The sequence below is a fragment of the Bison bison genome, unplaced genomic scaffold, assembly GCF_000754665.1.
Source record: "Bison bison bison isolate TAMUID 2011002044 unplaced genomic scaffold, Bison_UMD1.0 scf7180017864291, whole genome shotgun sequence".
NCBI classification, from domain to species: domain Eukaryota; kingdom Metazoa; phylum Chordata; class Mammalia; order Artiodactyla; family Bovidae; genus Bison; species Bison bison.
In genome coordinates, this window is record NW_011494863.1 from 9,264,118 (window position 1) to 9,277,799 (window position 13,682).

At 37.1% G+C, this 13,682-nt stretch overlaps 1 protein-coding gene across 1 annotated transcript in view; it reads left to right on the forward strand.

Annotated features, from left to right (window-relative positions):
- Positions 1-6,589: 6,589 nt before the first annotated feature.
- SPINK5 (serine peptidase inhibitor, Kazal type 5) overlaps positions 6,590-13,682 on the forward strand; it is a 65,079-nt gene continuing 57,986 nt past the window's right edge. The window contains exons 1-3 of the mRNA XM_010850482.1: positions 6,590-6,644; positions 8,062-8,087; positions 12,002-12,129. Of these exons, the coding sequence (XP_010848784.1) occupies positions 6,590-6,644; positions 8,062-8,087; positions 12,002-12,129 (209 nt within the window). The remainder of the gene's footprint in view (positions 6,645-8,061; positions 8,088-12,001; positions 12,130-13,682) is intronic.

Here is a 13,682-nt window from a genome sequence, read left to right on the forward strand (position 1 = left end):
CTAAAGAACCTCTTGATGAAAGTGAAAGAGGAGAGTGAAAAAGTTGGCTTAAAGCTCAACGTTCAGAAAACTAAGATCATGGCATCTGGTCCCATCACTTCATGGCAGATAGATGGGGAAACAGTGGAAACTGTCTGACTTTATTTTTTGGGTCTCCAAAATCACTGTAGATGGTGATTGAAGCCATGAAATTAAAAGACACCCCTTGGAAGGAAAGTTATGACCAACCTAGATAGCATATTGAAAAGCAGAGACATTACTTCATCAACAAAGGTCCGTCTAGTCAAGGCTATGGTTTTTCTAGTGGTCAAGCATGGATGACCATGAGTTAGACTATAAAGAGAGCTGAGCACCAAAGAATTGATGCTTTTGAACTGTGGTGTTGGAGAAGACTCTTGAGAATCCCCTGGACTGCAAGGAGATTTAACCAGTTCATCATCCTAAAGGAGATCAGTCCTGGGTGTTCACTGGAAGGACTGATGCTGAAGCTGAAACCCCAATTTTTGGGCTACCTGATGCAAAGATCTGACTCATTGAAAAAGACCCTGATGCTGGGAAAGATTGAGGGCAGGGGACAACAGAGGATGAGATGGTTGGTTGGCATCACCGACTCAATGGACATGGGTTTGGCTGGACTCCAGGAGTTGGTGATGGACAGGGAGGCCTGGCATGCTGCAGTTCATGGGGCTGCAAAGAGTTGGACACAACTGAGTGACTGAACTGAACTGAAACCTCTATTTTTCATCCTGTAAAAACAGAACAAAATGGTATTTACTCTTTATTGTTGTTCCTGTCACTTAGTAAGTACACCTTAATGATGTACTTTATGTATGTACCTTATGTAATGATGTACATTATGGTACATAAAATGATGCACCATAAATGATAGCAAATTTTGTTTCTTTGCAAATAATTGAATAAAGAAAGCTGAGCGCTGAAGAATTGATGCTTTTGAACTGTGGTGTTGGAGAAGACTCTTGAGAGTCCCTTGGATTGCAAGGAGATCCAACCAGTCCATCCTAAAGGAGATCAGTCCTGGGTGTTCATTGGAAGGACTGATGCTGAAGCTGAAACTCTAATACTTTGGCCACCTCATGAGAAGAGTTGACTCCTTGGAAAAGGCCCTGATGCTGGGAGGGATTGGAGGCAGGAGGAGAAGGGGACAACAGAGGATGAGATGGCTGGATGGCATCACCGACTCAACAGACATGAGTTTGGGTGAACTCCGGGAGTTGGTGATGGACGGGGAGGCCTGGCGTGCTGTGATTCATGGGGTTGCAAACAGTTGGACATGACTGAGTGACTGAACTGAACTGAAATATATTTTCCTAATTTTACCTACAAATTTGACAATTTTCTCATTGTAAGTATGCACATAAAATATTTCAGTATAAAATATGCATTACTCTTTTACCTAAATTCGGTATACTAGCTACTTCAGAATTAAGTCATTGTAATTTTCCCCCAAAGGACTTTGGCTTCAGAAACCTGTTTTCTACAGTCAGAATAAATCCTAGGAGACTTCAGAACATACAGAATTCCCAGGTAATGGATAGTATAGTGTCATGGAACAGGGGTCTCTGTAGTATCAACTGTAGGAGAAGCTGAATAGTGTATTTAAGAACCAAATATTACACCGATACATGAAACTTAATATGGTCAAACATTAGGTATTGAATCATTCTGTTTTCTTAATCCTAATCTAACAAAAACAACAATTATATCTATAAATAGTAAGGTCTGTATGCTTAGTGATCAAACAGCACCCATCTCATCTTGTTCTTAGATAAAATGATATGCTTATCTCTATAGTCTCTTAGCCTTTCTAGACAGACAAAAAGAAATTCTCATAGAGGGAGTAAGATACAAAGAGGTGATTAAATAGATAATCCCACTAAGGGATTGTAGGCTTCCCTAGAGACTCAGATAGTAAAGCACCTGCCTGCAATGTGGGAGACCCAGGTTCAATACCTGGGTTAGTAAGAACCCCTGGAGAAGGAAATGGCATCCCACTCTAGTACCCTTGCCTGGAAAATCCCATGGACATAGGAGCCTGGTAGACTACAGTCCATGGGGTCTCAAGAATTCGGACATGACTGGGTGATTTCATTATTCATTATAAGATATTGTAAGTAGAAAAAAATATGGGAGCCCCCTATAAGTTAATGGATAACTCAAGAAAGCAGATTTACTTAGCAATAAACCATGCAAGATGCACGAGACAGACCCCAAAACAATAAAACAGTGGTGACATGAGATTCCCATCCTGCCCAGTGAGCTCAGTAAGTTAATGATCTCCAGGACATGGTCTCTGCACACATAAAAAATAATAATTTGTGCACCTAGCTTGACCATGTAGGGACAAGAAAACTCCCTTGCTCAACCTGGAGGAGGAGCTAATGATGGAAGCATGATGTCTACTGAAGAAAGACAAAGAAGGTCTTCTCTCTCTCCCCGCTTTTCCTTTGATTGTAAAACTGTAGTTCCATAAGTTCTCAGAACATGGCATTTCTCACTTGCCCACTTGTAAACTTCAGAAGAATCCTATTCTAAAAAAATCACTTCTTAATCTATCACTTTGCTCACACTGAATTCTTCTCTGCGCTGAAACATAAAGGACTGTGGTAACAGAGCTCTTCAGAGCCCCGGAAAAAAACACAATTGGTTTCAATACCTGTTAATAGGACTTTCAAAAAAAGAAGGGGGGTAAAGGCTGTTTTCCAGTTAGTGTCTTCAAAAAAGGAGAATTCAGACTTGTTAGTCAGGAAAAACATGAGAATCTTAGGAAAGGAAACAAAAAATTAAGAAAATAAAAAATTAATTCATCTCCTAAGAACTATTAGGTTATATACTTTGTCAATCATGGTCACAGCATGCTTCTTTTTATCATCATGGGTTTATGGTTGTGTGTATCTATGAATGTGTGAGAGCAGGCAATAAATAGAAAGGACCACTTTAGCAATAGAATGTTGTACCTAGTTTAAAGCACTATAACATCCAGATTCTCTTGAACTGCCTGAAAATCTATGTGCTGCCAATGAAGGGTGTAAAAAATAAGAAAGTGGCAAGGCTGGGACTACCATTGAGGCTAGTTCCTACTCTGAGGTTTATGAATGACACCATTTCTGGCAGGTAAGGAAAGGATAATGATACCTGCTCTGCTGCCTCACAGCATTGAATAAACAAGTCAAGACAGCTCATGGAAGACAGATTGTTTGGAAAGATGCAGAAGGTGGTTTAACTGTAAGGGACTATAGTTATTAAACTGTTGTGATCATCAAGGAAATCTCAGCATAGAAAAAGAGACCATCTGAACAGTGATCTGCTAACTTTGGATTTTAGAAGTAACCTTTGTCTTTAGTAATACTGCTGATCTGCAAAGTCTTGTTTCCTTCATAGTTTTCTTGTCTCTTCCCTGTGTCAATATCCTTGATGCGGATTCAGATTCTGGGCCACTTGATACCTGTGTTGAATTGTAAAGTCTATACTTTTTGCAACCTAACTCCATTCCTTTTTAATGGGAAGGAAAAGGGTTGTGCATATTTGATGAAAAACTAAAAGAGCTGGGAAAAAAATTTAGAATTTAAGGAAAGTATTCTGACAACCTAATACAAAAGTACTCTATTAACCCAGCTCTCTAAAACCTTGGTTCCTTTCATTTGAATTTCAAGTCTATGGTTTTCGAAGTAAGACATGATTAACAGAGTATGTGATCAATCACCTCTGTATTTACATGTCTAAAATGAAGTGGAGAAGTAGCTCTGATGACAAGAGCCAGCTGACACGTGCTTCTGGTATTGCAGTGCTCGCTGAATCTTCTCTTGGTGATTTTATTCTCCTGGAAGAGGTTATGAGTTTCAATCCTCTTATGCATCGTTTCATAAGGTTCTGGGTGTCCGTGAGGAACTCTTCTCCAGTAAGAAGGGAACTAACTCCTTCAATCCTTCCTCATAGCTGGGATACTTTAGAGACACAATCATCTTTCAGTTCTTTGTTACACCCTCTCACCACTTCCACTCCTGGGAAGACTGTCCATTTGGGCTAGATTTGATTTTCATCATTGCATATTACATAGTCACCAATTCAATTTAAGGCATTAAACTTTCCTCCTATCAATAATGGGCTTCCCTGGTGGCTCAGTGGTAAAGGATCTGCCTGCCAGTGCAGTAGACATGGGTTCAATCCCTGGGTCAGGAAGATGCCCTGGAGAAGGAAATGGCAACCCACTCCAGTATTCTGGAAATCCCATGGACAGAGGAGCCTGAAAAGCTACAGTGCATGAGGTTGCAAAGAGTTGGACATGACTGACCGCACACCCACACACACACCCATCAGTAAGAGTGTATGGTTAGGACACATTTCATATGTTCTACCAGAATAAACGGAAGATTAAAAAATTAGTATTGGCATGTCATTATACAGAAGATGATTTTTACAGGAATCAATGATGACCAAAATCTAGCAACAGCTTCAGCAAATTTAAATGGCTAATACTTTGATTTGTTTTAGGTATCATGGTTTAGAACACAATGATAGGATGAAAAAGAGAGCTTGTATCTTGACTTTTTGATTTTACTTCAGAATGTTTTGGGATTGTTATTTCTATGCTGAGCAAACTTAAATCTGTCATTGTGGACCACGTCTAAGAGATGTTGACTTTTCTTGGAGTCTTAGAAATTACCTAGGAAGCCACATTATTATAATGAGATGAAAATGCAAGACCAGCTATCAACTATAAAGCTTATCACATGTACTTGGAATTTTCCTGAACATTACATACACACACACACACGATTTACCTCTAACTCTTATAACAATTGTACAGTATAGTTTTACTATCCCTGCTTTACATATTTGGAAACAGGCTGAAAGAAAATAAGTGATTTGCCCAAGGCAACATGGCTGGTAACTTATGATCAAGATTTGAACCCAGGTTTACCATGAGCCAAAACCATGTTCATTTCCATTACACTGTATAGTTGCAAAGACAGAAATAGAAAAATTTTCTGATTCCCTGTCCCATTCTCTTTCCATTAAGCTATGACAGATATCAATTTTCTAATCTGTAATAGTAATGCAATCTGAACTTGCTTTCTATGGTTACTAATTTTACTAAACTGTTGGAAAGAAATACAGAAATACAGCACAGACTTTGAGACCAATGATTATATTTTATAGGAAAGAAATTATTTCATGAAAGAAAGAAAAGGAAACACTATAGCTTTGATGGTATATTCAGAATATTGACATGACCTCAGCATTGGCTAGCCTTAGATCAGTTTTCTGAAACAATCTTTAAAAGGGCTTTGATCCCATTGAATCCAAAATTTCCTTTCTATAGATTTGGAAATGTATAGAATACCAGAATCCAACCATTTGGCTTTGATTTCAGTCACCTTTGCGTAATTCTCCAGGTGCTTTATTGAATGGAGTAAAATAAACCAGTAGACAAAAGGCATTGCTTATAGAATAGAAGAAGGAACTAAGGAGAAGATACTTTCTCTGGAAAAGTTATCTATACTTTTAGATATTTTGTTTCTTCTTTACTTCTTGGGAAACTAAATAATGAAGTATTACAGGAGTAAACTTAATCTAAAACTGATTTAAGTGAATATTTCCAAACAGTAATTTGGAAAGTGATGGACTGTGGAAAGTTAAACCGTGCATCTCTAATGTTTATGATTATGATGTTTGGCTAGCTACAGATAAAGCTTGCACATTTAAAATGTCTTTCAGATTGAAAAACTTTAAAAGCAGCTGTGTGCAAGCTTTTTTTTTTTTTTTGGTGGAGAATGTGAGTAGCTATGCACAAGTTTCAATTTCACATCTTTCTGCCTTTACTAATGTATAGTGGGTGAAAGCATATGGAGTTGAAAAAATGTTGAAATTGTGGTCTTCTCTTCCATCTCAATGGTGCGCTTTTGGGAAACTCATAGCTTCTTCTGTTAGTTTCTGTTTCCCCAAGTCTTCAGTGTTTGAATTTTGATAGTTATCCCTTAGGGTCATTTTATAACTTATATATGAGTCTGTGACACTGAATTGAAACACTCTAGGACAGATGCAGATGGAAGCAAAAGGAACCCTAGGTGCTCTTGCTAGCAGCAGCTTTCTCCAGATGTCTTTAAATCTTTACCTGACTTGTAGGACAACCCATCTGCCTTATTTTCCCCTCCCTTCTCACTTATGAAGGGAGCTGAATTAGAAACACGTTTGTGTATGAGGAAATGTGTCTAGGGTTGGTGAGAAATTCAGTTCTCATATTGGACTCTGGAGTGTTAAACTTTGAGTTTTGGACATAATCTCTTGCCTTCTAGGGCAGGTATCTTGAAAACACATTAGAACTACTTTAGAAATAGCTTTTGTGCGAATCTGCCACCTTGACAGGATCCTAAAAGATGGAAACTAAATTGATGTGGTATATTAAGTTTAGCATGACCTTGAACAACTGGTTTTGCAGTGTTGGCTGTTGTGGGTGTTACCCACAGTTATATTATAAAAGTGAGCTGCATCTCCACGGCTTCAGTCTTAGAGCACCAGCTGGTGAGCAATGCAAGAAGCAGACTGGTAACCAACTTACATCATCATCAACATGAAGATAACCACAGTGCCAATGCTTCTGACCCTGGCTGTTTGTCTCATACAAGGTGAGCAATTTGCCTATAATCTAAGCCTCTTGCCACACATTCCAAAGCTCTAGGCAGAGACTTCTCTCCCTTCCTCCCTCCTCAGTGTGTGTGTGTGTGTGTGTGTGCGTGTGTGTGTGCACATGCATGTGTATACAAAACCCTGAACTATCTTGCCAGACATAGAGTTTTGAAGAATTACATATGCAACTTTATAAATAGGGTATCTTTAAAAAGGACATGTAGTGTGAGATAATCTGAATTTTTATCCATCAGAAATTCTTCCATTAATTCAACATTAATTCTGAAAAGCTAATAGAGTCTTCTCCATATTCCCCTCACCAAACATATAAGTTCATAGTGATATGAATTATATATATATTATACATATTTAGAATATTAAATGCATGAAACATAATTATATGAGTTATGTAGACAACAGATATTTAAAACTTAGATGTACTTAATATGTATACTTTAATACTCTACTTATATATAAACATTAAAAAATCAAATTCAATCATCTGGTTTTAAACCAGCATGCTTTCTAACAAATTTTATTTTTGTGTTTTCAAATCCTAAATGAATTGAAAGTATTTCTTCTACATGGTAAGGGTCTTTCTTCTTTGGGTGCCAGGAGATGATAGGTTTTTGCTTTTGCTATCTGAATTTGAAGGGAACACAGATTACCTAGACTTCACTTGCTGTGAAGTGTTTATGTATTTTAAAAGGAAACTTCAGAGATGGAGAGTAAGGAGACTATTATACACAAATGATACCCACTTTCCTAAAATGAGTGTCTTGGTACCAAAAATAGTCTGTTAATGAGAGAGCGTATTAGTCTGTAATTTTAATTTTAATGTTCTGTGACCAATACCTTCATATTAATAATACAGACATATTATACTGATGGGAACTAATAGCTTTGTTAAAAACACAGAAACAGGTGTTTATGAATCAAGGCATAATATTTACCAGATCTCTAAATTTTGTGGCTGTGACGAGGAGACAGTATTACCAGAATCCAGAAAATTTAATTTTATGTACATAGGATATAAACTTTATGCTACACTATTCCTTAAAACTGTGATTGATATATTGGATATGTGTGTTATAATTTTAAAAGAAGCCTACAATACTTTGTTCTGAAAGGATTTTTTAAGAAGTTAGATATTTTGAGGGGGTCAGAAAGTATATGAATATTATTTTTCGAAGAAATTGGCACTTTATGAATGAGAGGTCTTTGTTATTGTATATACTGCTGGTGCAATGCCCTCACTTTACTTGCCATGGTGCATTTTAATGTGTTCAAATCAATTTGTGGTTTTAAAATATACTGTTGTTAAAATAAGCAAGACACTACACTCAGTGGATTGTTCATTTTACTTATTAAATGTTGTACATTCCCTTAACTTTGGTTTCTGTATTTTTGTCCCAGATGCTGCCAGTGAAGATGTAAATCAGGTTAGTCCTGCTTTTTCTGTTCATTGAATTCATTCCAAGATCCCTGAAGAAAAATGTTCTGTGACCAACACCTTCATATTAATAATACAGACATATTATACTGATGGGCACTAATAGCTTTGTTAAAAACACAGAAACAGGTCTTTATGAATCAAGGCATAAATCACACACACACACGTCAATGCATTAATGATAACAGAGGTTGGCAAGAGGTTGTCTATCACACTAAAGGAATGCTTTACAATTCCACAAACAAACACATTAGTGAATTACTCTTGTTCAGCTTAACAGCTGAAAAAGTCATGACGCACACAGGAAGCTGAAATAAGTTTTCTTATGATCACTATGCAAAAAGGAATTGTCTATATCTTGTATATTTTCAGTGTATATAGTTCATTCAGTACATATTTACTGAGCATCTTTTGTATGTCAGATCCTGTTTGAGGTGCCAGGAATATAAAAACAAAAAAAGAATCCTGCCATCATGGAGTTTACCTTGTAAGGGAAGAAAACAGACAAGGTAGTAAGTAACTTAGCAAAATATACAGTACATTAAATAATGATTAGTGCTAGAAGGATAGAAGATAGGAATTTCTGTGGATGGAAATGGTATCAGTTCTTCTCAATAGTCAACTAAGTTTCCTCTGAGAAGATAGCCTTAGAATAAGGATAGCATAAGATGCAGAGGGAGTGAATCATGAAGATACTTGCAACTCACAGCAGACTGAGCAGAAGCACCTGTGTTTAATTTATATAGAAATTAAATATTTTTTAATATATTTGAAAGCCACATTGAGAGAGCCAATTATACACACACACATACACACATGCATGCACAACTGCGCCATTATTTCAGATTTAAAATATTTCTGGTTATGAAGCAGATATTTACGTCTCTCAAAGATCATGAACACTTGAAGAATAAAATAATACAAAGATTGTTTTCTACACCAAAACTCATAAACATGATTAAAATACTCTTGCTGTATTTTATTGTTAACTTTTTTTAAAGAAACTTGTTACAGGAATATTCTAGAGAATTCCATTATAGTCTCTGTTATTTCATTGAAGTTTGCTGATTAAAGAGGTTCAGAAACTTCCATTGCATAAGTAGAGTGGGATGATAGGGTAGGAAAAAAGACTGGATTTTTGATAATCAAAGAGCATGCTTGTTTGGATATTTTATACTCAAAAAAAAGCGTATTGTGTAAATCTCTCTGTGCATGAAGAAATATGTTTATTTTTTCAGAGTCTATGATAATGGATGGTAGTTTCTAGTGCATACTTCAAATTTTACACTGATATTTCTCATACTGTTAAATTCTTATTTCACTGAAAAGCATTTTAAAAACAGAAATTTAGCCTCCTCTTATGTTGACAAAAGCAAAAAGAATATGAAAAGTGATTATTTATCTGGAAATAATTCAGATCATAGTCTGAATATTTTGTCAGAAATGAAAACTATTGATTTGGTCTTCCTTACAATGCTGGATTTTTTTATTTTCCGAGTTTGGTAGCTCGAGGTCTTTCTAGTACCATAAAACATGTTGAATGTTACAAACATGAGCCAGAGCAGCACAGAAAAGCACCAGAGTGATCTACAAGGATCCTTACTAAATGCTTACATTTGTCATCCCAGAAGGTTAATTACGAAGCCACATCAACCTTGTTGGTTCTTTAACATAGAGCAGGGGTGATACCAGCTCCTGGGGGTTTATTTGGATGCCTGGGGAGGAACAATGGAAGACAATGAGACGGATATCACAGCCAGTGAAAGAAAACAGAAAGAGCTTGGCCCTACAGGGCTCCAGTTTTTCTGAAATAAGTGGAGAAAACACGGAGAGCAACAAACAAAATTGAGCCAAAGACTGGAAATTACATCATGAGTAAACAGTTGCAGGGAAGTCATCTCCCCACCTCAGAACCCCTGGTGGTCCAGACCTGTTCCTGTTTCAACCTTCTCTATTATGGTCTTTGGGAAGCTATTTCACTTTTCCCAAAGAAATATGCAACTGTTTCTTTCAATTTTTATGGACTTTTGCTCTTGCCCAAGAGAATACACTGGATAACCTCATAACTCAGAAAAATAGCACTGAGTTTCATCTTTACTGATTACAAACTGTGAACAAATTTCTAAACCTATTCTTTGGGACTCTGTTGTCCATTTGTGTGGGAAAAAAATAAGAGAAGAGGGTCTTTCTCGGATTTAGGAATTTATCTAATTGTGATATTGGAGAAATCCAATTCAGGAATTATTTTCGTTGACAATGTTCTTTTAGAGTTGACCAATAGAAACTATTTAAAGCTTCATTCTTCATGAATTTTTGTTTCTAGTATGTTCTTTAAGACCTGCCTCACAAGAAATATATATATATTACAAAGACACCAGGCTCTTCTCTCATTTCATGACAGGAATTTTATCTGGACTTTGTAGGTTCAGTTATATCCGGCCAGTTAAGCAGTAACTTGCAATATCGGCATAAAATACTACAGAATCAGAGACCAGACATGGATCTCAAGAGACCTAGTTGTCAGTCTGCTGCCGTAAATTGTTGTTGTGCTACTCAGATAAAATCACTGGTTGGTGATCATAATCTTAGAGATGTCTTAGTAGGTTACCTTTAGCAAAATTTCCCAGGGCTGGTCTCTGAAATTATGTATTCTTCTTCACCATTAATCATTCTTCATTCTGCAAGTGCTATCACCTGCCTCCCAAGTGTAGGATGCTGGGTTAGGTACATCATTGTCCATTAGATGGTAAACACCATTTAGGCCAAGGATCCTTCTGCCTTATTTATTGCTATATCCATGGCACCTAGAAGAGTATAGTATCCTCATAGTGTTTGTTGACTGACTGAATGATTACTATAAAGATATAGGAGGTTGAGTAGAATTCTATAATCAATCCTTTGGAAGAGGTGCATTTGTCAGCATTGGATCAAAGGCTTGATTTAATTACTTATGTTTTCTTTTACGAGGATATCGAAGCCTTTTTTCAAAGTCAAAACAAAACAAAATATAGACCAGTGAATTTCCTAAACTAATAGGCAGTGTAATATTTTAAATCAGTGCTTTACTAGGTAGTGCAAATGCACCATTAATACTAAGCTCCTAGAAAAAAATTGAGTGTCATATACCCGGCCTTCATTAAATATATTGAGTATCTCAGAGGTTAAAGCATCTGCCTGCAATGTGGGAGACCTGGGTTTGATCCCTGGGTCAGGAAGATCCCCTGGAGAAGGAAATGGAAACCGACTCCAGTACTTTTGCCTGGAGAATCCCATGGACGAGGAGCCTGGTAGGCTGGAGTCCAAGGGGTCACAAAGAATTGGACACGACTTCACTTTCACCTTCACTCTCTAACCTTCTCAGCAACCTTTATATATACCTTTCAAGGACAATTATTATTGAACTATGACATTAGACATTTTTATATGTATGAGGTTAGCATATTCCAATAATAAGCGTGGCAACAACAACAGCTATACTAAGCAGGAAGAAGACGTGAGGTAGAGAACCTAATTATTGAATATCTACAAAGTATCAGGCGCTCTTTGAGGAATTTACATGCTTATGATATTTAATCCACACAAAACTTATGAAGCATGTATACTTATAAGTGGGCCTTTGAGAATTTCATTTGCCATGACTATTGGACTTATAAATGAGAACCCTGTCATATAGGCTCAGATTTTTTGACTCCAAGTCCCTTGTTCTTTCCATTTTGCTAATGGTTTTAGATGAATGCTTTTAGGTGAATTTTCAATCTCCAACAGGCAATCCAGATTCATTATCAAGTTGGGTGAATGTCTTCCATACAAAGAGGGTAGTGGTTATGAAATAACACTGTTCTTAGAAGGTAAAACTTGCTGTGATGAGGTTTCTGTAAACGCTTTTTTCATATTTTTTCTAAGGAAACATGCAGTGAATATCAAGCATTGATGAAAAATGGAAAACTGTTCTGTTCCCAAGATAAAAAACCTTTTCAAAGTCCTGATGGAATAATGTTTGTCAACAAATGTGCTATGTGCAAAATGATATTGTGAGTAAAGTTTATCTTTCTTTCAATTGTTTTGAATTACCACTATTCTGTGAACTCAATATATTTTTATTTTCTGTCACATATATTTTTCTGAATCTCGGTTGGTAAATAATAATGCTCAGCAGATGATACCTTTTGTCAAGTAAAGTTGGATAAATGCCACCCACCCACAAAGATTTTAATAAGCACTTATGGTGTTTCAAAATATCCCAGAGGACTCAGTATCAGTACCTTATGTAGTACTTAATAGTCTTTTGAGGATGTACTTCCAAGTTGAGTTTTCTTACCTTGGGAGAAAATGATTCTTGGGCCTGTTAAGACCTGACACTGTTGTATCCCTGAGAATGATGTGAGAGCCAACCAGGAGAAGCAGGATATAGCCTGACTCTGGGAGCTCCCAGTAGGGCTTTAGACCTCTAGGATTATGCTAGCATGAAAGGACTCTAGAATCGATTGTGGCTTCCAACTGCCTGCAACACAGAATTAATATCCTGGAAGTTTACTGACACCTTTGCAATGCTTCCTAACTTGATTTCCTTCTCTCCAAAAATTTGGGTTGGAAAAGGAAAATCCTCAAATCAAAGAAACTTAATTTACTTTTGAACAGGGAATCCATTCTCAGTTTCTGACTGTCAAAACTTCAACTCTGGTAACCAAGACAACACTAAGCTAACCCATTGAAGATAATTATAACTGGTAATGTGTCAAGGGATTTTATCTGACATACTTATTAATATTGGGATAAAAAAGCTCTGATCACATATGCTTCTAATGAAGACATTTTGGAAGATGAAGGAAGGCAGGGCAAAATTTAGGGAGGGGAGACTCCCAGGGCAAGCTGAAGAATCCTTAGTCTTTTGAAAGCTGACTGTAAACCAGTAGGTATATTACTTACTAAAGAGTTTTCTACTTGTTAACATAAGATGTTTAGATAGGAGACTGAAACTATGAGTAAAATAAATTTATTGAAAAATAAAACAAAAATACAATGCCTTTAAATATGCAAGGCAGGTTATTTATCACTTTGAAGTCACTCAGTCAATTATTATGTTACTTATGTAAATTACATTGAGATAAACTTGGAAACCTGGAAAGAAGGAGACTGCATGAGGCATTAAGGTTTTCTTTAAATTGCTCAGTGTGCTCTGTGGGTCCTTAAGAGGCTGGAGCCTAAGACCAAGACAGGCAAGCAGATTTGGGGTTGATGTGAATACAGCCTTTCAAAGAGAGCCTTCTGAAAATAGTACAAATGGCTTTTAGAGCTGGTGACCATCTGGATGTTGGCAGTATTTATGGTGGGTAGTGTGTTGTGCCAGAGAAGGCAGTGGCACCCCACTCCAGTACTCTTGCCTGGAAAATCCCATGGACGGAGGAGCCTGGTAGGCTCCAGTCCATGGGGTCGCTAAGAGTCAGACACGACTGAGTGACTTCACTTTCACTTTTCACTTTCCTGCATGGAGAAGGAAATGGCAACCCACTCCAGTATTCTTGCCTGGAGAATCCCATGGACAGTAGCCTGCCAGGGTCCTCCGTTCATGGGATTTTCCAGACAA